We start from the raw sequence: 24,879 nt of genomic DNA, 5'->3' as shown, positions 1-24,879 counted from the left end.
TTTTTTTATTAAATAAAAATGTAAATGATATTTTATTATTATAAAATAGCAGCACAACAGTTTCCAACATTTATAATAATGATTTCTGAAGGATCCTGAAGACTGGAGTAATGATGCTGACAATTCTGCTTTGCATTGGCTATTTTGTCAATTTCTATAATTGTCCATTATTCTATTGTACTATCGTCTTTCTTGTCGACTTTTATTTTGGAAAATTGTCATGGGCCGTCAGGGACTCTTGATTTGTCAGCGTGAGCGCGTGCGGGGAGGAGGATCATGATCATCAGAGTCAGCGCAGCTCCGCCGCAGCAGCTCAACAAACATCAGCCTGAATAATAGAGAATAAACATGAGCGATCACTGAGCGACTCTGCTTTGCCCTGTCAACGGACGGCCATTCGGTTCGCTTTATTTTATCCTTATTTTTGATCCCCGGGTGTCCGGCAAACTGTCTAATCTGGAGGAGGACGGGGAGGTGAGAATTTACAAATATGATGGTGGAAATAAATCAGAGTGGTGGACTGGTGGTGCTGTTGTTCTAAATCGTCAGCTTTATGCAGACTGATGCTCATAATACATAATACAGAAGCAGATGTGTGATAATCGCAATGCTTTTTTTGTTATATATCACCTGTCCATTACGATGTTGTGTGTTTTTGATAGACACGGTATATTGATAAATGCAGTCTTCATTGAATACGGCCATCTGTGTGGTGCATCCGAGTCAATGTATGTTTTATCAACCTGTCAAACTGCATGTCACGTTCGCAAGGTCACGCACGCAGACGCGAGGCCGCTCGCGCTCAAATCAAGTTTTCGTTTACCCCACAATTGGCCCGTATTCATTTAAACAGCAGTGACCGCAGCATGAGCAGGTGCAGTAACGTCCTCCTCAGTCCCGAACGGTTTTTAGGCACGAGGCAGCAATTATTTGAGCTTTAGAACAACAACACTTTTGTTTGCGTGATATTGCTTAAAATACAGTTTCATAAACAAGCAATTAATATCGAATATCTCACGTCTCAGGCAAAAACTGGTCAGTTGTTTGCTATAATTCTTCTGTCAACGAAAATAGTTCAAAAGAAGCCAAGCCATCAAGTTGTGGTGCGTGTATCCACACAACGCGCACAGACTGAACAGCCGGTCTGGAATATGGATTTTCTCACAAAGAGTTCTGAATTCACTCGTTGCGAACTCCACTCCGGGTTTTTCCGTTGTCGTACTAATGTGAGAAACCCACTCGTAGCGATGACGAACGAGCCTCTATTTTTATTTACCCCAGTGTTATTTTGTAATTGCGATACAAATCAGCGATATAAATCAGATTAAATAACCCTTATTTTCGAAATTAAATTGTTAAAATATTCAAAAATGAATATTTTGGCTATATTTGTTTATTGTTGGTCATGGTGGGTGGGGCTGTGACTATTATGATAATGATCATTATTAATAATTACATTATGATCTACAAAATAATATAATTTACAATGAGTCCATTTACAATTGTTGTAATTATTAAAATATTTCGTAGACAAACATGTGTTTTGTTCATAAGTAGGGCTTTTTGGTGGAGGTTGCATTCATTTGTATTCCGAGAACTCTGCTTTGCAAATGATTTTCCTGTTACAGACCAGCGTGGCCATGACGGGAGGCATGGCAGCGCCCCTCCCCATGAGCAACCATACACGTGAGAGAGTCACCGTGGCCAAACTCACGCTGGAGCACTTCTACAGCACCCTGCTCACCCAGCATGAGGAGCGGGAGATGAGGTAACCATGGCAACAGCGACCCACTACACCTGCTTCCTCCGGCCATATCACTCAACGTATCAATTCAATCAAGTGTTATTTGATTAGAATAAATCTAGTTTGTTGTGACTGGTCATAATGCAGTTGTTCTCCCCCGTTTCAGGCAGAAGAAGCTGGAGAATTTGATGGATGAGGAGGGTTTACCTGATGAAGAGGTGAGATGCCCTCAGAGAATCTATCTATACTGACCGTAGAGCTACCTCACATTATTCTGGTTATATTCTGAATGACTTCAGAGTTAATAATCACAGAAGTGTCAACAAAGAAAAAACTGGTTTTGCTTATCTGCGAAGTGGTTTGAATAGGACTCAGACTGTTTGCTTAGTGCTTAGTTACCCTGCTTTGAGTACGCCAGATAGATTTAATGTATGACTATGACCAAAAGAGTATTCAATATATTTGGCTGAGTAGTGTCTGTTTTGTTTTTTTGTCGTAGAAGAGTATGAGGCGCTCTCTGCACGCTCGTAAGGAGACGGAGTTTCTGCGTCTCAAAAGGACCCGCCTTGGTCTTGATGACTTTGAGTCCCTCAAAGTGATTGGGAGAGGAGCATTTGGAGAGGTGTGTCCATTGCTGTGTTCCAAACTTTGACGTGTACCGTCTTTCTCAGGCAACATCTTAGCCGAAATGGAAGTGACTGATATGAAACGTTCTTCATAAGCTAGCCACATACTATAAATGGCTCTCTTCATGTGAAGTAGTCGACTCACAGTTGAGCCCAGTAGAGTTTGGTGTTAAACATAGACCTGTTTTATATGGATTTTTCAGTATTCTATGAAATATATGTATAGTTATAATCTTTCTCTCAACTTGTCCGCCATATTGAATTTGAGCTTGTGCAATGCGTTCTGGGATTTCCTTTTCCATGAAGTACAATGATAAACTGCCTTAGAAAATGAGGCATCATAATGTTGATCCCTACTTTTAGGAGCACACCTATAATGCCCTAAAATGTTGTCTAGTTAGGCATCTCTTTAGGATTTGAAACAGAGCCATTGTGTGTTTGTACCAGTGTTATTTAAGTACTATATATATATATATATATATATATATATATATATATATATATATATATATATATATATACTATTTTAGTGTTTATTAATAGTTTATTAATAGTATAAATAGTTTATTTCAGTTTTCATTTTAATTTGACACAATTTTTTATCATTTTCTTATTTTTCTTATTTTTGTTTAATATTTCTACATTTTTATTTATTTTTATTTCAGTGTTTTTAGTACTTAAACTTATTTCAGTAAATTGCCAGGGCAAAATTTCAAAATGTTTGTTTAGTTTAAGTTTTTCATTTAATATTTATATTATTTCAGCTTTATTTCAATTAACAAAAATGTTTTTAATAGTTTCAGTTAACTCAACTTTTTAGTACTCATCCTCATTGACTTTGTTTTTTCTTTTTTTTCCCAGAAAGGATTTTAATCACTAAGTTAAACTTACATTTCATTGAAAATCCCAATGGTTCTCCCAAAATGTTGTGTTGTGTTCAGGTGCGCCTGGTTCAGAAAAAGGACACAGGTCACATTTATGCCATGAAGATCCTCAGGAAAGCAGACATGTTAGAGAAAGAGCAGGTATGGACAATCGATTCCATTCAAAGCTGCAGTAAGCGATTTCTGCGAAACCAAAACAAACACGCACCTACCCAAAAGGATCTCACCCCTATCCTGACAGCTCCACCCCCAAATTCACAAACACGCTATGCAACACAGGCACCTCCCCCCTAACGATTGGACACACCCCTTACTGCTGATTGGATACAAGTGCGTTTTGGTGCTCGGTCCAATCCAATTTTAACAACGTTTCTCAAAAATAGCTTATTGCACCTTTAATTCGGCAATCTCCAACAGTCACCTCTCTGCCATACCGATCAACTGATTATATCTCTCCTTACCTGTATGTCTCCCTGCGGCAGGTGGCTCATATCCGGGCCGAGAGAGATATCCTGGTGGAGGCTGATGGCGCCTGGGTAGTTAAGATGTTCTACAGCTTTCAAGATAAACGTAATCTGTATCTCATCATGGAGTTTCTGCCTGGAGGTGAGGACAGATGTACAACATGTCACATGTGCTTTACTGATGTAACAGTGAGAGATTTAGAACTGGAAAAGTACTAACAACAGTCTGCTCATAGCAGCACCGTGGAAAGACCTATTTTTAGAGCAGCTGCCCAGAGGCTGTAACTCTTGAGTGTGTGTTCAGGAGATATGATGACTCTGCTGATGAAGAAAGACACACTATCGGAAGAAGCTACGCAGTTTTATATCGCAGAGACGGTTCTGGCCATTGACTCTATTCACCAGCTGGGCTTCATTCACAGAGACATCAAACCTGACAACTTGCTGCTTGACTCCCGGGTGGGAATTCCTCTTTATCTCTCTTATTTACTCACACACAAACAAAATAACATCTTAAACTGAAATGAGTGGGTTTCTGGAAGGGTATTGTACTCTATGAAACTGAACACCTCATAACAGACTGTGTCTTTATGATTTGTAGGGTCATGTCAAGCTGTCTGACTTTGGCCTCTGCACAGGCTTGAAGAAGGCCCATCGGACTGAATTTTATCGGAACCTCACGCACAACCCTCCCAGTGACTTCTGTGAGTAACCAACATACATACACAAATTACAGAGAAACGGTACTGAATTTTTTTTTAATCTTTTACTTCAAATGTAAGCAGTCATATCATAAGAAATCAATTTACCTTGACTATGAAAGCATGCCACAACTGAGTGGTTCGCATGCAGGGAACCAGGACTCACTTGGGGTGACTTAAAATCATTTAAAATAAGACAAAACAAGTAAATATCTAGATAGTTCTTATTTTATTTTAATTTATTTTATAATTTTTTTTGTCTTTGATTCCCACAGTCTTGGAAAACCTAAATATTTGAGGAAGCTTTATTTTATACAAGTAATTTTCAGACCTGGAAAAGTCAAGGAAATTAATAAAATCTTAATTCCATGGGGATTTTATACATGTATCTAATTAAGCTCTAAAATGTTTTATTAGGTAGAAATTGTGAGTTAAAATGTTTAAAAACAAATATTTATCCAGTAAATCACAAACAATTGGAAAAGTCATAGGGCCTTCAAAAACTGTTGTACACAGTGGAGGGCACTGAGTTAAAAATGTTAAGAACCACTACTGCAACTTCCTCCTCAGTTTAAAAAGACCATTTATAGATGTTGCCTATTCAATACTCAGAAAGCTTTTCTTCTCAGTGATAGTGAGGTAATAGAAATAGGATAGACTAATTGCCAACAGAGTCCCTTATCATTCCAGTCTGACTTTGACACAAAATAGCAAAATAACATGTTTCCATCCACCTATTTTTATGCGCATTTTGGGATGTCACATAAAAAAAAACCTCGGGAAACGCCAAGATGCGCATAAATTCTAAAAATGTGCATAAATAAATGTTTTTTTCTGAAAAGAAGACATGCACTAAATAGTTTAATCCCTTTACCGAGTAAATCCCTCGGTGTGTAACAAAAAACTCTTTGTGACTTTACACCAGGCATCCAAACGCAAGTTAGCATGACAGCGTTAATTCTGTTTTGTCTGAGCGCTCTGAGACTCAAATAATTTACAATGTAGGAAAAAAGAGCCACAGTGGCTTCCCTGATTGCAGCAACTTCCATCTTTATATTTTCCTGGAAATTGCTGTTTTGTTCTCTTGAACACAAGGGAGGAACGTTGCTTTATTCGCAAATGTTTTATGCGATATTCCAATTTTGTGCACAAGTTAAATTTAGAAAACTTTGGATGGAAACATGATGTTATAAGTAGTATGACCCTTTTAAAGAAAAAATTAACTGTATTTGCTCTGCTTCAACCTCCTTTAGCCTTCCAAAACATGAATTCAAAACGGAAAGCAGAAACATGGAAGAAGAACCGAAGACAGCTGGTAAGAGAGTGTCTGTGTTACAGAACAGAAAATTCCTGATAGTATCAATGGCTCATTCCTCTCATATACAGGCATATTCAACCGTCGGGACGCCGGACTATATCGCCCCTGAGGTCTTCTTGCAGACGGGCTACAACAAGCTGTGTGACTGGTGGTCTCTTGGAGTGATAATGTATGAGATGTTGATAGGTTAGTAACTTCAAAACACTAAGTGAACGTGTTCAGATCAGGCCAGTCATCGCTTTTTGTAAAAGCCTTTTACTGTAGCCTTTTCCTGCGCTGAAACAGGTGTTTGTTCTGTTTTCCTGTTCCAGGCTACCCACCCTTCTGTTCCGAGACGCCACAGGAAACCTACAGGAAGGTCATGAACTGGCGAGAAACGCTAATTTTCCCCCCAGAAGTCCCCATTTCAGAGAGAGCCAAGGACTTGATCCTTAGGTCAGAAACATTACCGTATCCATTACACAAACCGAATAGGCGAAAGCAGCAATCGATTTACTGTACAATTCGAAAAACAAAACACCACTGAACTTTTGAGGTTAAAATGATTGTTTCCTTCAAGTAAAGAGTGCCACCGCTTTCAAAAATGAGCTTGTCATTACTTGAGATCATTTGAAATTTGATCTGACAAAACTGTTTGATAATGTTTTCAGGTATTGCACAGATGCAGAAAACAGGGTTGGATCAGGAAGTGTGGATGAAATCAAATCTCACCTTTTCTTTGAGTCCGTGGACTGGGAGCATATCAGGTACAACTGCAACACACACTTTTCTGTGTTCTTTACGTCATCGCAGTGTCGTCTAGAACGGCAAAAGCACTCAAAATGTTCATGTAATCAAGCTTTTTGTGCGTACGATCATAGAGAACCACTGTTTGAAGTTGATAACTAAAATGTAACTGTTTCACTGCTCACAGAGAGAGACCTGCTGCTATTTCCATTGACATCAAGAGCATTGATGATACATCCAACTTTGACGACTTTCCAGAGTCAGATATTCTACAGCCAGGTACCCTAAAACCATTTTTGGAAATAAGTTCAAACTTACAGACATACTGTACATAATAAAAAACGTAGAAATTATTTTGAATCGGCATTGAAAATGTGCGTCTCCACAAATGTAAGACCTGTTCACAGCCAGAACAATCATAAAGTAACTATATTATATAGTTCAGTGCTCAAAGTGGGCCGGTACGCAATCTTTAGCATACACATGTTCAAAGCATCAGTGTTAGGGTGATTAGTAATGGCATCACGGAACAACAAATGCTCCCGGAACAACTGACTGATTTTCAAAGACCATAAGCTTGGCTCTAAAATATGTATACATTATTTTCATGTATAAAATATATTTCAAATGTTATAATGATTTGCATTTTCCAGCCAGTGCTCGAGAGTACCGACACTTTTTTTTCCCCACTTCAAGCGCTCATTTACTTTTCTAATAAGACGACTATAAGGATAATTTTATTAGCATCCACATCACTCTGTTTGTCAGTGCACACTACATTTATGTTGTCTGCCGCTTTAAATGCTTGAGCTCTTTAAAATCAGAGCTCTTTAATTTTATAAATGCATTTCATGTCTCTATTGGTTGTTCTGACTATCCTCTTCACCAATCATTTCAGTGACAAATGTAACAGAACCGGACTTCAAGTCCAAGGACTGGGTTTTCCTCAACTACACCTACAAACGCTTTGAGGGACTGACACAGCGTGGCACCATCCCCACTTACATGAAGGCGGGCAAGGCGTGAAACTGGAACAGATGGTCTGGGAGAGAAGGATTAGAATGTAAATGACAATTCAAATGCAGATATCTGCAGATGAAAAGCTTATGCACTGCCGCTTTGTGCTACACATTAGACCTGTTCTCAGAGGAGTCCCTGGTGACGATAAAAAGGAAAATGAAAAAAAGAAGCATAATTATATGGCCAAACATATGGAGAGAATATCTTGTCCTGCTGCTCTGCTAAAAGGAGACAAAAAGGTTGTCCAAATGCTCTTCAACACTGGATCAAACAGGGTCGCAGATTTAAAAAAAGGGAAGCATATACATCACTGAAGCCTTATGTTCAGAAAATATAGGATGTTTTAACCTCAAACCTCTTAGGTGACAAAACTGCAATAAAGTTGATTTCTCTCAGTCACCCTTTAGCTTCTTTCCCCCAGGAAGTTGAGAATCTATATAGACCCAAATGAGATGCACATTGTTAGACATACTGTATACACTGTATAATATAGTTAACTACCTAATGCTGAATATTTCCCACAGTTGTGTATTTGTGCAGTTGTTTTGTTGTATGATTGCAACCTGCCTAGAAGAAACTTGATGAGGAGATGAACTTGAACGGGTTTATGTCAGTGCCAGTGAGCAGCCAGTCCTCCTCTTCCTGTTCCTGTACATTTTATCCACCCAAAGTCATGTAATTGATTCAGTTTTTGTTTGAGTGTGAGCATTGTTCACCTATGCAACCATTTTTCTTGTTCTGTTGTAACTCATGCAAGATGTAGCTTCAATCAGTGGTTTTTAAGGGAAGATCAATCATGATAAGAACGTGCCCTCCCAAGTTTTACAAATCTACAGGGTTTAAAAGGATAAAAGTAATTGCTAATTTGCAAGAAGATTTTAGCATATTGTCAGCAAAATTAACATAAACAAAACTTTAACCAAATAACAAGTACATGATGGTCAGTAAAGAATACAAATTGGTGAGTGAACTGCCAGTGTATGTTGTGATTAAAGATTACAAGTTTTAGTGATATAGAAAGGTCGTGTAAGTTTTTGCGTTATCATTTACAGAGTTAGACATCTCAGCCAGTAACATCATACAGCACTCGAATAATATGTTCATCCAAATTTAATCATCTCTTACTAGCTGTCTTAGTTGTTAAAGATATTTAGTGTCTTGACATCTGCTGTTGTGCATGACTACAAATGACTGGCCTAATAGAAAGACTGAAGAGAGAGCAAATGCTGTAGCTTACGTGTAAAAGATTGGTGCTGTTTTTTTTTTATTATTATTTAATATATTCACTTATGTTTATTTGTTGAATGGTGTAAAAATGTAAAAGCAAGAAATAAATGTCAAAAATGTGGAAAGACTTCACGACTGAAAATCGATGGATGTCAATCGCCCTCTAGTGGTGATTTCTATAACTACAACACAACAGGATTTTTCTTCTCCAAAAGTTTACTTTAGTTTTAAATTATTATTATGAGTATATGTTATATTTAAATGTAATCATATAAAGGATCGATAGTTTGACAAATGAACGTATATTAATAATATATATGATATAATACATCATGTAGCACGATGAGTGTGATTTCTTATTGGCTCAGCAGTGTTTGGGATCCGCCTATGTGCTCATGGCAGAGAGCTTCGGTAAACACCGATAGTGATGTCGGGAGCGGCAGATTCACGTACTTTCGGTTCATTTCGAGTCGAATATGATTGATCGTAATGTTTTTTTAAATATTTTTTTTAGGTATAATAGCCAGTCAGCTCGATCGTTTCCAGCTCCTAAAGTTCGATGCAGTTCGACCGATTCATTTTCAAAGAACCGTTCTAGTTGTGGTTGCAATAGATATCTGTTGATGTTCAGCGCACTGTACGTCTGTGTTCGGCACGCGACTGTATTTACAAATGTTATCATATTTCTAGTTCTCAATGCGTTTTGTGTGCAGTTATTGTCTCTGCTGACGCGTGAAATCAGGTCATTTCCTCAATCGCAGGTCTAGTGTACTTGCTTTCTGCTAAATCTGTGCAGGACAACTTCTCAAGTCACACACATGTTGAGATTAAACCCCACTTTTGACACTCAAAAAGATGTCGTGTCAAGCATTTTGGCGAAAGAGGAAAGAGCGAATATAGGTAAGCGCACTTAAATAATGCAACACGCGCATATATATTTTTAATATATATATATATTATATAAACGCAATAATTATTCGAACTTAATACAATAGTTGTTATATTCTAATAAGAATTATTTTTGTTTATATATTGCTGAAGCATTCTTTGTTTATTTTAATGAATTTATAAACATGCACAGATGATGTACTTGTTTAAAATGTGTGCAGGTGTTCTTGAGCCTCGCATTCTGAGTGTGGAGAGAGATGGAGGGGTCGTGTACTCTTGGAGAGTAAGTAGTTTCATGTGTCGTGTCACTTTAACAGGTCATGCGCGCGACGTTCCATTCATAGTTCACAATCTGTCGCCAGTCTACAGCACATGAGCCGTTACCGTACATACAATACACACTGTAGTAAATAAACAGCATGCATGCAAACTGAATGCCACTGCGTTAACTTACTATTATCTTTTTTTGCTCCTTTTGACTTTTTAAAAGTTATTTTTGTTATTCATTTTATTCAATCATATGTTTAGGGGGCAACAGGAACTACAAGAATCGGGAAATATGATCCTCACAGTACAGAGAATAAGGTACAGAATGGGTTACCATGTTGGAGATGAACATTTGGCCTGTAAATATGTAACTCCAACCATAAACTGAATATAAAGTGCAATATTCAAACTCTCTGAGGCCAGTTGCATAAACATAGCCATTAGTATAAGCAACTAGCAGTTAGTTAGGGGTTATCAGTCTTACTTTTCGGTATCAAATTAGACCAACAAAGTTTGTATGTGCTGAACAGTCTTAAAGAACAAAATTTGATGACTAACTTGTAAGACTAGTCTTAGCAGTTTATGCAACTGGGTCACTGGTATATTAAAAATACGATAAATGCACATCTATTCCAGTTTTCATGAATGAAGCTAAAGGAAGGATCATCTATCACACGTGTGCCTCTTGTGTTCACAGCTCCTCTACACTTTTGACAAGCAAGTGTGTGTCAGCAGCTGCTCTTTAAATAAAGAAGAAACACTCCTGGGTAAGACTGCTGACAAATATACATACTGTAAATCAGGTTTTTTTAGCAGGCACATGCATCAATGCATTTATTTTGGTTCATCATTATTACTTTTTGGGTTTGGGAAGGTGATTACTAATGTGAGCTTCTTTTGTGCTAGCGGTCAGTCTATCACAATCCACACAGGGAGAAGACCGCTTTAAACCAGGTACAGAATATCATTTATAACAATATATTATTTACTGTTTTAATTGTTATTTATGGCAGGTTTCTCGACATTGCGAGCATTTTAATCGTATTTGCTACTAAAAATCGATGTGTGTGACAGTGTGATTAAAAAAAAGTCCCCACAGGTTCAGTTTTATGAAATGCAAGGTCATAAAAAGTCATTTTATTTATCATTTTAAGAGGGCATATATATATATATATATATATATATATATATATATATATATATATATATATATATATATATGCACACACACATGCACATACACTGTTTACCTCCCTGATTTCCATGTTGCACACAGAAAAGTAAAAATATATATTTTTTATAATTAAATACACTGTGGGAATAAATAAAAAGAAATGAAATAATGAATTTGAAAAGTTGAAAAGAATAAAAAAATACATTTAAAAATAAAATAATAAATAAAAAGGAATACAAAAATGAATTTAGGATTATTTAATTAGAAATTAGTTATATTTGTTTTATTAAGTCATTTGTTCCTTTTTTAATTTATTTATTAAATGTATTTATATCTGTTTATAATTTCCACAGATGTTGGCCTCCATAATAAACACACACGCACACACACACGCACTGTTTCTGAAATATTTGTATGGTTGGACCATTTGAGGAAGAAGAGGCAGTTGCAGTTTTATATCATTCTTTTTTCACTTCCCTTATTGGTTGCTGTGGTAACAGTAATGTAGATTAAATAAAAGTGGCATTAGGATTTGACCTTTGTGTCTTAAGGAAACCCTAATTCTTTCATAAAATACATACAAACAGTTTAATTGTAGGCCTAAAGGCCCATTCACACCAGGAATGATAACTATAAAGATAACTATAACGATAACTATATTAGTGTCCACACCAACGCCTGATATCTTTCTGTTTAAGTGCATTATTATCGTTATTGTTATAATTATCGTCCTTGGTGTGAACGGGACTAAGAGGCACACTATGTAAATTTTGGCACTGAGTCACACAGGTACAAGGCTACTCCGCAGTGGATGTCGTCCCGCTCGGTCTAAAATAGTCTAAATACAAGCACTTATTATAGGCGTACCATAGTGATTCAGGTTATGACAAAAACAGTTTGAAAAAGATGGATTCATGATGAATCGCTCATTATATACATTTTGAACAAATTTTAATGGTTATTTGGTTTGTTTTTGTTTTAATTCAAGAGGCATAGATAGTTGGAAATAAAAGTGCAGCCAAAAAACAGAGAATCTAAATGTATATAAAGGAGTTTAGCAGGACAAAACTACTGACATCAAGGTGCAGTTAAATGTGCAGAGATTCGCAGTCACGCCGTCCAGATTATCCTTTAACTCCTGACATTGTTTTCTTTTTCCTTTAGTGTCAAAATGTTTAACACTTCTCATTGAAATACACCCAATCAACAACACAAAGGTCCTGAAAGCAGTGGATTGCAAGGTCAAAGTGCAGGTAATAAACAGCCGTCATGTGAAGCTGGTGATGAAAAACACAATGAAAGTGTTGATCACATTGAAATTGTCTTATATTTCCCACGATCCCTTTCTAGTTTCTTTATCCTAAGACATGCCGGACCACCGTACTGGAGAGTCATTTGCTGCTGGCGGCAGAGGATGGCTGTATGTATTGTGAAAATGTTTCAGATACCATAAATATGCTTTATACATTGCTCTATACCATATTTTGTTCAAGCTACTAGTTTAAATATATTTATTGTAATTTATCATGAATGGTTATTTTGTTTCTGCAGATGTTGATCTGTATCACATAACTCTGACGAGGCAGGAGGGCTACAGGGTGGTAAGGGCTGCTATGTGACATGCTGTGGAAATTATATGAATTAATGATACTTGTATGCTATGCATTGAGGAAACACATGTACTTGTGCTGGTTTAAACAGGTGATGCTGAACCCGGAGCGTCTGAGCAGAGAGAGAGTGGCTGAGGAGTTCAGTTGGGTTCAGTGGGACTCGGACACTCAAAGACTCTTTTACCTCACTGCACGGGTAACTATCTCTTTCAGTTCACTTTTTTCGTTTTACTTGCCCTCGTTCTTTGCATTTTGAAGAAGAAACATACATTTTTCCAGTATGTGTAAGCCCTTTTTTACCCTCCACCCTATAGGATAAACACACACTGAAGTGTGTACAATTTTCCCCCGATCGCAACTTTGAGACCATGGTAAAAAAATGTGTGCACTTCTTGGTGTCACATCTAAAGCTTTTTTACTGCTTTATTAATATTTATAATATTTAGAGGAGCTGATTAATTAAAAAAACAAATGCTTGTATGTGCAACAGTTTGAGCTTCCATTGGAGATACCTAAAATGTCTTCTGTCTCTTCTGTGAGGTCAGTGACTTAATTTGCAGTTAAAAACAATATGACGGTGCCAACCCCATGCAAAAAGAATTAAGCTGTGTCTTTGGTTTGTACAGGTTTGTTAACTTTGGGCATGATCATTATCAGGACCTGAAGGACGAGGGTCTCAGGTTAGAGGTGTTCACCAGCCCATCAGGCAAGTTACTTTAGCATGTGCTCTTCAACACTAAATCATACTGTGAAATACTAACACATTTACTCCATATTTACCTGTTGTTTTTCACTTTTTTTTAATTTATCATGGGATAGAGAGTAAGTTTTCTCTGCTTTTTCGCATATATTGATAATCATAAAGACGCTTTATTTTGTTGATAAAAGCTGGCATATAATCAGTTCCTGATATCACCTACTGTAAATTGCCTAAATGCATTATATGCTTTAAATCGTTGACATGATTTCTGCTGATCTGCATTTTAGCTGTATTGGCTTAAGATTTGTGTGTGACATCTAATTGATTTGAATTGAACTGATGTAAGTTGCTGTTCTGAATCTCTGAATGTCTCTGAAAGGAACCATGTGTGTGTGCTACAGCCATCCGGTGCGCTGGCATAAGGACGCCACATACACTATCGCATTTGTGCACAGAGGTACAAAACATCATGCCACAGTGATATAAGCATTCACATAGATCATTATACAAAGGATTAAATAGACTCTCTTTGATAGGTTGCAGCAAGACGTTCACTGTGTCTCTAGAGAAAGGCTCTGCGCCTGCTAATTTGCCAACCGTCCATCCTATCTTCATTCATCTGGGTCAGTACATCATCACTCATTGATTTAACCCACAGAAATCTATCCAACCCAGTCTGCAATTCTCTCTCATTCAAAGAGAGAAAGTCATTGATCCAAAATAGTGTCAAGGGTCATCTTCTTGGTTGTGATGATTTATTTGTTTCAGATTATTATATAGTGGTGTACCTGGCTGATCATTTCCTGCACCTGATCAACTGCAGACAACAAGACCTGCTGTGCTACAGTCTTTTCCTATCAGGTAAGGAATAATATTTTCAGTATTTCGTTTTGTTTTTTGTTGTTGTGTAGTTGTTTGTTTTGTTTTAGGTCTTGTTTTGTGTTGTTGTGTTTTGTTTTTTGTTAGGGTTAGTCTTTTGTTTTGTTTAGAGTTTTTGTTTGTTTTAGGTTTTGTTTTGTGTTGTTTTGTTTTTAGTTCGGGTTAGTTTTGGGTTTTGTTTTGTTTTTGATGTGTTTTTTGTTAGGGTTCGTTTTTTGTTTTTGTGTTGTGTTTTGTCTAGTTTTTTTTGGGGGGGGGGGGTTGTTTTGTTTTTGCGTTTTGTTAGGGTTTGTTTTTGGATTTTGTTTTGTTTAGTGTTTTGGGTTCTGTTTTGTTTTTTATTAGGGTTAGTTTTTTTGTTTTTTGTTTTCATTTGAACTATTGCAGTATTATTTTGGGATTTCTGATTATTTTCACTTTTGCATCATTTGGGTAAAACCAGTTGTAATTTAGTTTTACATTACTATTTTTCTTTGTGATTTTTATTTTGTGTAATGCATGTTAGACTTAGGGCTGGCCAATATGAATTCTTTATTTAAAGAATTATAGATGAATTATAAAACTGATATTGCAGTACTGATCCATTCACCTGTATTTTGTGTGTCTTCTGTGTGCATTACCTTACTCTGCTCTCTCACAGGGGCAGATGGTCATATTGAAGCACTGGGTTCGGGCAGTGAGGTTGTGAGTATGTCTGGCAGCAGGCTGCTTGATGCCCGAGCTGGCAGGATGTACACCATGGAACTCAACCCTGACTTCCTGCTGGAGCTTCTCAGTTCAGACAGGCCTGAGGCCCAGCGGCTCGCTGCCCTGCACTGCATGCTGGTCTACCTGCAGCCAAATCCTGTGATAGAGCTTAAGGTGTGAGAGATAGAGAGAGAGAGAGAGATTTGTAACAAGGATATGTGCTGGAAACAAATGTGTGATTCTCGTTTATCTTTCGCCCCAGATCATCAACTGGATCAGTGAGAATGTCATGAGCTTTGATGCTTTTGATCAGATTCAGGAGTTCATTCTAGGTGAGTTCTTGTGTGTTCATGTGGTGGCCTATGTCTGTTTTGCATGCTAAACTAGTGGTAGAAATAACTATTACTCTCATTTCAGCCTCCCTGTACAGAGTAAGCTACCAGCAGTGTGTGAGCCTAGATAAGTTGTTGCCATACTCTTGTGTGCTTGAGAAGAAGGTATGGATTGTACTTCTTTATTACTTCAAAAGTGCACTGAGTACTTTATCACCTCATAAAAAGCTTTTACATGACTTATTTTAAAATATCTTTTGTGATTTCTATGTTTAATGTAAGCCTAAAAGAGGGTCTTATGTTCCTTTTTTCATTTGTGTCACTTGCATTTCTAGGAGCTTCCTGTGGCTCTGACTGCAATCCCTGGGGTGAAATGCACCCCTGAACTGCTCTGTCAGCCAATAATCAAAGGCAAGGTAAGAGATACTCTCTAGTCTATAGTAAACATGCATTCATATATTTCATAAAATATTATTTGCATGCTGAACAGGAGGACATGTTTAAAATCAGACAGCATTTCAGGTGTGGCTGATGTGTTTATGCATATTGAGCTGTTAGGATTAACTGTTTAAATTTAAAGTCAAATTTGATCCAATTTACTTTAATACATGTTCCTGAGCATATTGTACACAATTCACTTAAGTAACAGGTAAAATGGACTGACAAATAAACTTGGAGACCAGCAGTTTACCAACTTAACACTAGGTGGCAGGAGAGTCTCAGATCAGTGCTAGTGCAGACAAACGGGAATCCATATCTAATTCAGTAAAGCTGCTTGGGTTCTGCTTGGTGTTAGAGGGAAACACATCAGGAAATGTTTGAGTTGTGAAATAGATTTCAACCGTCAGCTGAAACAAAAAATTGATAGTTGTTCATTTAGAATGAAATTGTGCAACCTCCCCTAAACATTTTCCAGGGCTTCAGTCCAGATCGATTTTTAAGATTTTGGCCTTTATTTGCCAAAAGGGAACAGTTACTTATGCTGCACTGCTCTATCTATGAAAAATCTGTTTGGCAAGTCTTTTTTTGTGATAATGTTGTTATTGTGGTTGAAGGCTAAAAGCCTGCAGGGTTACTGGGAGGAGCTACAGCATGTTTTGGAGAGGATGAAGTACTTCGAGGCGGTACCGAGCCCACGGTTTAGGACCAATCTGATTAAGGAGGACTGGATCAGATATCAGGCTGCTATGGTGAGACCACACATTACGCATCAGGACATACACAAAGCATTTGAATGCATCTGAAGTGACCCAGAATCTGTTAAACGTCACTCACATTTGTTAACATGTTTATTCTATTTGGTCAAAAAGTTTTATTCTGGTCTGTGTTATTTCTAAAAACTGATTGGAACTGATCGGAGCCATAGCACAAGCATCCGTTTCACACACACACATTCACAAAAATCCCCAGTGAAGCATGTAAATGGAGAAAGACATTCTTTACAGATAATTTATTTGTTGAAATTAAACCCAGATGGGATGTTTAACAAAAGTCATTTGGATTCATGTGAAATGTAATCATCTGTGAAGCTCAAAAAGTGAAATATTACCCACGGGTGAAATCCTATCATTCATAGGAAATGTGGACACCTGTTGAAGACAGCAAAAACACTTTGAAACATTAAATTATGGCTACATTGGGAAAGTTGTTTTATTATTGAATTACAGCATTGTTTGCATGATGGTTTGAGAAATATAGAAGTTTAAAAAATATACAATTCAAACAAATTGCAGAACCCAATAATTACACATATGATTTTGATTTATATTTAACTTAGATTTTATTTATTTGATTAATTTTGACAACAAAATGAATTAATTACAGTATTTTTAATTTATTGACTGCTCTAGTTATAATAATGAATAGGTTGCTACATAAATATCATTTATATATTTTCAAAAAAATATTATAAGCAATGTATATTATATATTTATATTGTCATAAATATAAATGATTGATAAATAAAATGTTTCAATAAACATTATATTATTAAATAAATTCATTTAGTGCCATCCTTATAGTAAAAAAAAGACATAGTGCCTATTATTGACTGGTCAGAACCTAGGATCATAGCCTACTAGAACTCTGTTTTATAATATCCTTTTTTGTTATTGCTGCAGAACTCGGAGAAGAAGAAATCTCCCCACTCTTACCGCCAGATTGAGGAGAACACAAAAAAGTGGGTGGAGTTCGGCATGTACCGAATGCTATGTGTGCATGACTATGCATGGGAAAGCAAGAAGAGCATGTTATACTTTCAAAACAGAGTAACCCAATTTAAAACGAGACAATTTTTCAGTACATCTAATCATTTTCCTATGTAAACTGAGCTACAGAAATAGCTTTTTTATAACTGATCTATCTGAGCTGAGTTTGTTTGTTGTTGATGTTTGATTAGACTTTGGCAAATGAAACACAGCTTGATGCAATTTAAATGGCTCTTTTCCTGTTTGTGTCTTATATGCAGAGTTCTGTCCATGGTGGACACCTGGCGTTTGGGTTAGTGAAACTTTTTTTTAAATGGCCAGTCGTTGTTTTTTGTTAAAAACAAAAGTACACTTGTGAGATTATTATTCCCTTTTAAAAAATCCTGGAAATATTTCAGACTTTCATGGAAAGTCCCAGTGACTGGAGTTTCAGGGTCACATTCTTTGGTTTGAATGTAATCGGTCTCCAGGTTTATGTGTACACTACAGTAGTTAATCAAGAACCTTGTTAAAAAACTAGGGAAATTGGAGGAGGAATTCCATAGTGTTATATAAGACTGATTACAGTATCTCCTCCCTACTCACAAAACACACACTCTCTCACGCACACACACACACACAAGACAAATCTACTGTGTTATCTGAATACCTTTCAGTCCAGGATGCTTCTTTCACTTAAAGCTTGTCAGTCCCCACAAAGCTCCTACAAATAGAATATACATAGACAGAAATATTAAGGTAATTCAGCTCTGTCAGGACTTTTATAGGAATATTTAATCAGAAATTAAAATCTGTCATCATTGACTGATCCTCATTTTGGTCCAAACCTGTATGACTTTCTTTCATCTGTGGAACACAAAAGAAGATGCTTTGGAGAATGTTTACGCTGCTCCATACAGTGACCAATAAAAAGAGTCCAACATTTAAATGAGCGCTTGTGTGAATGAGATTTGAGAGCTTTGGATGAAAGCTGTATGGGTTTGTAATTACATGAAGTGAGTAAACGATGACAGGTTTGTGTAAACTACACTCTCAATTCCCCGCTCACCTTTCTTCTGTCCTTTCAGATAGGCGTGTCGTTCCACTGTTTCAGGAAGAAGACCAACAGCAGAGGGTGCTGGTAGGCCTGGTGAGTGGTGAGCCTCTCAGTTGTCCAGCATCCAGCAGTGGCCATTTGCAACTCTCCACACAAAATTAACTGACATGTCATAGGTCAAAGAAGCTGAAATCAGGGTCATATACTAGATCATTATACAAACCATGAGAATGACAATGAGGATAAATCCTAAAAGCCCTAATCACATGGAGATTTTCCTTAAAATGTAGTTGTGACTGCAGTAGTCCTCAAGATGTATTATTCTTATTCAGACCACTCACTCCAAATCTAAAATGGACCAAAATAAAAAGTGAGTCATCCATTTGGATAAATCCGTTTAAGGGCTTAATTTTCAGTGTACACTGGTTTAAATAGACCAGCTTTATTATTTAAATATGTACATATTTAATTTCAAATTAAATATTTTAAGTTTATTGTACAGGTTTCTGGAATAGGTGATTCATTCAGCAGTCAAATATCTTTGTATGATGACTGCTAAACTGCATAATTATGTCTTGTGCTAGATTCATGTCACTTGAATCAATTGGTGTTCATTTTTTTCTTTTTTTTAAAGTATTCTAAATGTAATATTTTTGTTTGATTTAAACATTTGGTCAGTACTCAGATAATAGGCAGTGCAACAATTCCTGCTCTTGTCAGCTAGTTGTTGTTTTTTTGTTTTTAGTTTTGGCAATAATGACCAGCAGACTGTACTTTAACATTTTTAGATCTTCATTTGTCAAGCATTATATTACATTTTAATGATACTATTATATTGTAATTTTGAAGCCTGTGTTTAAAATAGGCTTAAATTACGGTTTTGACTTTGTTCTCAAGGTTTATATATTTGTCTTTTTCAGATGGTGGACAAACTCCGAGAACACTTGAACAGACATTTATCACGATTGGGGAAGAAAAAGATTGATTTGCTGGTGGTGAATTATGCTGCAAAGCTGGTATGTGTTTGTGCTCTTACATCATTACGCTAGAGATCTCTCGCAGATGCAGTACACGGGTTAGCAATTGGCAACTGCGAGACAAATCTCCTGTCAACACAAAACCGCGCTGAAACTTAAGCCAAGCGCACACTTCAAGACTAAAGCTTGTGACCCTTTCTGTGAGTAGTTTGCAACAAGAAGTTCCAGATTAATTGATACACCTTGTCTGCTATTAGATTGTAAAGTGCGGGCTAAAATTAGTTTTATAAAACGGATAGTTCCAGTCCTTGATTCTGATTGGTTGAGCTGCGTTCGAAGCCGTTGTAAATTACTCAACAAACATACACCTGTGACCTCATTACATTAGTATTACTGCGCAACTGCCCTTTGTGATTCTTTGTTGCTGCATGTGTTGATTAGCAACCTCTTTGGAACTACATTGCTTGGCGGAGGAATAAATGTGTTATAACGTTATATTTTTTGTTGCTGGTGTTTATTTTATGAGTAAAATAAATATTAAAATGGATATTTTTATGGAGTAACCGTTTAAAACGCTCCGCGTTGTGCCTAACAACGCCCCTTAGCTGTTCTAAATCCACTGTAAAACACGGCTTGAAGGGGCTTATTGCTTAATTTAAGGGTGACGATCTCGAAACTTGCACTTAGTATTTGATGAACTCTTGTCCTTTTGCCAAAACATAGTTATCTCTTTCTTGTCGGGAATATTGGAACAGACCCCCATAATGTGCTGCGCTTCTATTACGTTAGGGAAGGAAAGTTCAAGATATGCACCATGTATCTGTTTCCACCAAATTGGGGAGACCAGAGGGGAAGCAGATGGACGTTAAGTGGTTTTTCCTGTTTTCAGATCAGGGCGAGCATGAGGATGTGAGAAGCCATGCGTGATCTGCCTAGCGTAAGCGCATGTTAGAGTTAGTGAACTTGCTCAAGTGAAACTAAAGTGAGCAGGGGTGGTGCTCGTGAATTTGTGCTCTCCATGAAAACAGGAAGGGAAAGTGAGTCAGATTGTCCAGTACACTCTCTGACAGTCACTCTCTGACAGGAAGAGTTTATTTCCACTAAACAACCTCATAGATTCTTAGTAGCTGCATGGGGGATGGGTGTGGTCTTCAATCTGCTTTTTGTCTAAAATATTTTTAGTAATATATGGTTGTATTCTCTGTTTAGCTGGAACTGGTCTGGCATGTGTTGGAATTGGTATGGCAGAAGCTGAAGTTGGGCCCCTGGGTGCTCTGCATGTACGTGTACCCATCCATGTTTTACTTCCTCATTGAGAGTGCTTGACTGCTTGAATCTAAAGCCTTCGATTCTTGTTTCTGTTCTAGTAAGCAGCAGGGTAGTTCAGAAGAGTGGGCGATGTTTCATGTGATGTTTCGCATTCTGGAAGCAACTAAAGGGCTCTGTCTCCCACTCCCTCCAGGTAAGAGGAAGCCTGACTCAGACAGTCTGAATACATTTAGAAAACAGCTCCAAAACCTAGTGAGCTGGTATCTGTCTACCTACATAAAAAGCTGCCTATTAAGACAGAATCCTAACTGGACCTCATAAGTGACACTCTAAATGGGCAGGAACTCACACAAATATCCCTCCTCACATGAAGAGACTCAAATCATAATTTATTCCAATAGAATTTGATGTTAGCATGTTACTATGATGAAAACACAATACACTATTAATCATAAAAATGCATAACAAACAAATATTAGACAAAAAAGTCCATTTTAATTAGATTTAACTGTTTGTTTTTTATGAATACTTCTCAGTATTTAATTAAATAAAAGTATATTAGCCACATCTAAAATAACATACTGTCTAAGTAGGTACTACATTTGATTTGGAGCTTACTTTGCGACTATAGAAAAGTATGTTATTTATCAGGGGTGTCCAAACTCGGTCCTTGATGGCCGTTGTCCTGCAGAGTTTAGCGCCAACTTGCCTCCTTCCAGGAGCAGGATTGGACACCCCTGTTCTATTTAGTATGAATGTAATCCGGGCGTACTACATCTGCCATGATGTCACTGTCATGTAACCTGTCAAACTGGTCGCCAGATGCGCACTTCAGAATCTGGGCAGAAGTAGGAGGTCATCCCGTTACTTTTCGCCTACTTTTTTTTTTGAATAGCATTGATTCTGACATGCTACTCATTTCACATACTACTTCTCGCTTACTATATAGTAGGGAAGTAGGCATATCTGAATGCAGGGATAGACAAATATACAGTTCTTGAACCTCGTCTGCAATTCTAGCTCAATTTTTCCCATTGGTTAACTGCTTTCTCTACAAAACAATTCTGCATTAGATTGTTTGCATAAATTCGGAGTCTTGAATGCTGTCTAGGTAGGCTGCGCACTGGGTTTTACAGAGCTAATGTTCGTATACACTAAGAAAAAGGGAGCTGCTGTGTTTTCTTTGCATGTTTATACACTTTTAGAGATTGTTTAATGATGTCAAAAGGAAAAAGAGAACCTTTAGTTCTCCTATGCCCGGCCAAAGACATTTGAATCCTCTGAAGATTAATCAAATGAGCATCTCTCCAAAATCCAAATTAATTCCATGTAGTTTAGCTGCTGGGTGTGTCTGAAAAAAAAAAAAGCTGTTTCTGAAATTTGAAGTGTGCCAGATCTGTGTGGGTGGATCCGCTCTTTGACACAAATGCTTTGGCCTGGGCTCAGACCCGTCTGGAAGATTATTATGATATAAATCATTGACTAAGTCCTTCAGTTCTGTCCACTCTGTCCATCACATAACTGGTTAAACTAGTTAAATCAAAAAAGTGGTTTATTATCTGTGCATTTGTTCCTAGGTTATTCTACACTGTTAAGTGTCCTCGGAGTCCGTTGTCTCCCACGGCACACTTTCCTCCAGTATGTGGACCACGGCCTTCTTCAGCTCACAGAACCGTTTGTTTCACGCCTTATTACAGGTACACATTTAAACACACGCATTTTAATATATCATGTTCTTAAAAGCTGTCTATTTATATATTGTGTACATACAATAGTTAGACTTTACCTGTCACCTATGAACTTTTTCCTATTCATGGTCTCTATTAAGGACTCCAATAGGCAAAACCGTACCCCTGACCTGGAGAAAATTTGTTAGATTTGAATCAAACAGTGCCTTTAGATAAAAATGAGAGTGATTTCATAAAAAAATGTGACATTATTCAAAAAACAAGGGTCATTTAGGAGCCAGTGCTTTATTTTAAGAACAATTTTACAGTATGTTTTCTCTCTCTCTGTTTCTGTCTATCTACCTCATGACAGGTTTAGACAACAGTGATGCCAATGAGCAGCTGAAGTTCAGTATATTGAAGAGACTTCCAGAGGTGACTTTCCTTCTTGACTCTTCTCTTGAAATGTTTGTCTTGTAAAGTCCTGGTTCGCCTCTCCTCAATTTCCACAGCGTGGAGCTGCTCTCGGAGATGCCAATTATTATCCTGTGTAGAAGAAAAGGAATGTGAGCATGTTTGTGGTTGTGTTTTGGGTCACAGCATATGCTTGGGCTTCAGTCTTTGTCTTCTAGTCTTAAGGCAGCCAAGTGAGAAAGTGCGGCAGGTGTATTAGAAAAATACAAGCCAATTTCCAGCTTAGTGATTAGTCTTGCTGTTTTCCATGGTAGTGCAGTCATCCATTCTGGTGTCCAACCTCTTCCCTTGTTTTGGGAACATTTTGGTTCCTAGTGTCATTTAGAATGTTTCAACAGTGCATGTTATTCCAAAGAATCAAAATTTCTCTTAGGAATCTTTTATCAAAATATAATATAACTTACTCTGGGCCAAGAAAATGTTAACCAATTGCCAAACAGTTACAGCAATGCAGCTTTTCTAAACTGTTGCCAGTAGTTAACAGTATTTAAATGCCAGATAACGTTAATGTGATAAACTTAAGGTTACAGCAATATTGGCAAATAACGATAGATCTTAAAAAACCTCCTCAAAAGTTGGTGCCGGCTGTGCCATTCTGGTATGGAACTCCCATACTTTTCATAAACAAATCAGTTCCCGAAGTCCCACCTAACATTTTCGCTCAATGAATATTCTTTTTGAATCATAAATGTCACATTATTGAAGTAAAACGGCTTGTGAATGCAATTTGATGTTGATATTTTGTTTTTGTAATTAGCATATAGAGCAGAAAGTGAGCCATCGGTGGGATCACCCCATCACCTCTGCGTGCATCTCCAGAGAATACGTCAGGACTCTGTTGGACAAATACTCAGAGAGCAGGGTAAATATGGCAAGGGGTGTCTCTCTCTATTTTTTTTTTTTTTAAACACAACTGCATAAAAGAGGTTTGAATATCTGCCAAACAACTGAAACTAATACTTGAAAGAAACGGATTATTAGACTTGACGGTGAATGAAATATTACGGCTGCTGTTTAGACATTGTATTTTTTCCTGAACAAAGAATAAAATGTTTTAACTCTTTGATCAGAGCAAATGCTCCTATGTTTACTAGCTAAACACATGCTCTTTTTTTAGGACTCTGAAATGTTGGACTATGGCAAGTCAAGTTTCTATCCTGACTTTCTGCCTCTAAACTACCTCGCCAAGATTCTCTCGAACAGGGAGGAACAAGGTACATGGTTTCAGAGATAATTTCATAAAATATGTTCTGGGTTAGTAAATGTTATTATTTACTGTAAGGTAATGATCGTGTGGGTGTTGTATTTCAGCTCAGAACCCTTTTGAAGAGCAGGAGAATGTGGATGTCAGGTTTGTGGAGGAGACGGCCTTAAAGCAGACTCTAATCAAGCTGGGCTATGAAGTCAAGTAAAAACAGCCAAGTACAAACCGAAAAAGTAGCAAAAACAGAAACATGGGAAATTAGGGGAAAAAGTGCCCCTGGCCAAAGTTCAAAACTTGGTTCATTTAGGTGACTGTAGTAATGAAATAATGTAATAAATTTCAGTTTTTGGGAAGGTCATACAAGAAACTGAAGCACAAAATCAAGCTGTTGACCAAAGATTATTTCCTGGCTGTCAGTGTGCTCTTTAAATCACATTTTAGTGCCCATGTGGACACGTACTGACTCTACTGATGCCAATACGTATGGGGAATGTTATGCACTTTTCTATGCACACAAAGGAAGAGGACCAAGAAAAGACACATAAAGGGATTTTTTTTTTTCAGATGTTGTATGGAGTCAAGTGGGTTCATCTGTAAATAGTTCACAAACAAGAAATAAAAAATCATATATTCTTTGGACTCTTCATTTTGCAAAATAGGATTCTTCTTGTCGATAGTAATTTCCTGAAAGCTTATTTTAGATTGCTGCCTGTATGTTTGCAATTATGCTGTTGAGCCTCTAAGGCATGGTATTCACTTTGTAGCTGTTTTTAGATGGTTATTGGTTACTTTTCTTTA

At 37.2% G+C, this 24,879-nt stretch overlaps 4 protein-coding genes across 11 annotated transcripts in view; 2 read left to right on the top strand and 2 right to left on the bottom strand.

Moving 5' to 3' along the window:
* Positions 1–3,386, bottom strand: part of lrtm2a (leucine-rich repeats and transmembrane domains 2a) — a 30,538-nt gene extending 27,152 nt beyond the window's left edge. The window contains exon 1 of the mRNA XM_082166714.1: positions 3,262–3,386. The gene's annotated coding sequence lies outside the window, so the exon portion shown is untranslated. The remainder of the gene's footprint in view (positions 1–3,261) is intronic.
* Positions 258–8,835, top strand: stk38l (serine/threonine kinase 38 like). Of its 2 annotated transcripts, XM_082166711.1 has the most exons (14): positions 258–474; positions 1,629–1,768; positions 1,911–1,962; positions 2,244–2,366; positions 3,312–3,395; positions 3,737–3,860; positions 4,023–4,177; positions 4,320–4,422; positions 5,673–5,734; positions 5,806–5,923; positions 6,049–6,172; positions 6,388–6,483; positions 6,651–6,742; positions 7,362–8,835. In XM_082166711.1, the coding sequence occupies exons 2-14, from the start codon at positions 1,641–1,643 to the stop codon at positions 7,487–7,489; spliced, it is 1,389 nt and encodes a 462-aa protein (XP_082022837.1). In that variant the 5' UTR covers positions 258–474; positions 1,629–1,640; the 3' UTR covers positions 7,490–8,835. The 2 variants fall into 2 exon arrangements, with proteins under 2 accessions (XP_082022837.1, XP_082022836.1); XM_082166710.1 differs by lacking the exon at positions 258–474 and having other exon boundaries at positions 491–1,768.
* A 258-nt stretch (positions 8,836–9,093) lies between these two features.
* On the top strand, positions 9,094–24,713 carry gsap (gamma-secretase activating protein). The gene is made up of 31 exons (XM_082167814.1): positions 9,094–9,610; positions 9,820–9,881; positions 10,127–10,183; positions 10,563–10,632; positions 10,772–10,819; positions 12,204–12,292; positions 12,390–12,459; positions 12,591–12,640; positions 12,741–12,845; positions 12,964–13,020; positions 13,140–13,189; positions 13,276–13,355; positions 13,729–13,806; positions 13,886–13,972; positions 14,118–14,210; positions 14,869–15,089; positions 15,178–15,247; positions 15,333–15,412; positions 15,583–15,663; positions 16,303–16,437; positions 17,368–17,426; positions 17,715–17,746; positions 18,522–18,583; positions 19,411–19,506; positions 20,677–20,747; positions 20,835–20,929; positions 22,314–22,433; positions 22,777–22,838; positions 23,635–23,739; positions 23,995–24,091; positions 24,189–24,713. Exons 1-31 carry the CDS (start codon positions 9,529–9,531, stop codon positions 24,287–24,289), a joined length of 2,565 nt encoding a protein of 854 aa, XP_082023940.1. The 5' UTR covers positions 9,094–9,528; the 3' UTR covers positions 24,290–24,713.
* Positions 22,691–24,879, bottom strand: part of ccdc146 (coiled-coil domain containing 146) — a 63,568-nt gene continuing 61,379 nt past the window's right edge. For all 7 annotated transcript variants that reach the window (XM_082167804.1, XM_082167801.1, XM_082167800.1 and 4 more), the window contains one exon: positions 22,691–22,949. The gene's annotated coding sequence lies outside the window, so the exon portion shown is untranslated. The remainder of the gene's footprint in view (positions 22,950–24,879) is intronic.

The sequence above is a fragment of the Leuciscus leuciscus genome, assembly GCF_965113295.1.
Source record: "Leuciscus leuciscus genome assembly, chromosome: 4".
Classification (NCBI taxonomy): Eukaryota; Metazoa; Chordata; class Actinopteri; order Cypriniformes; family Leuciscidae; genus Leuciscus; species Leuciscus leuciscus.
This window is presented reverse-complemented; position numbering and strand designations above follow the sequence as displayed.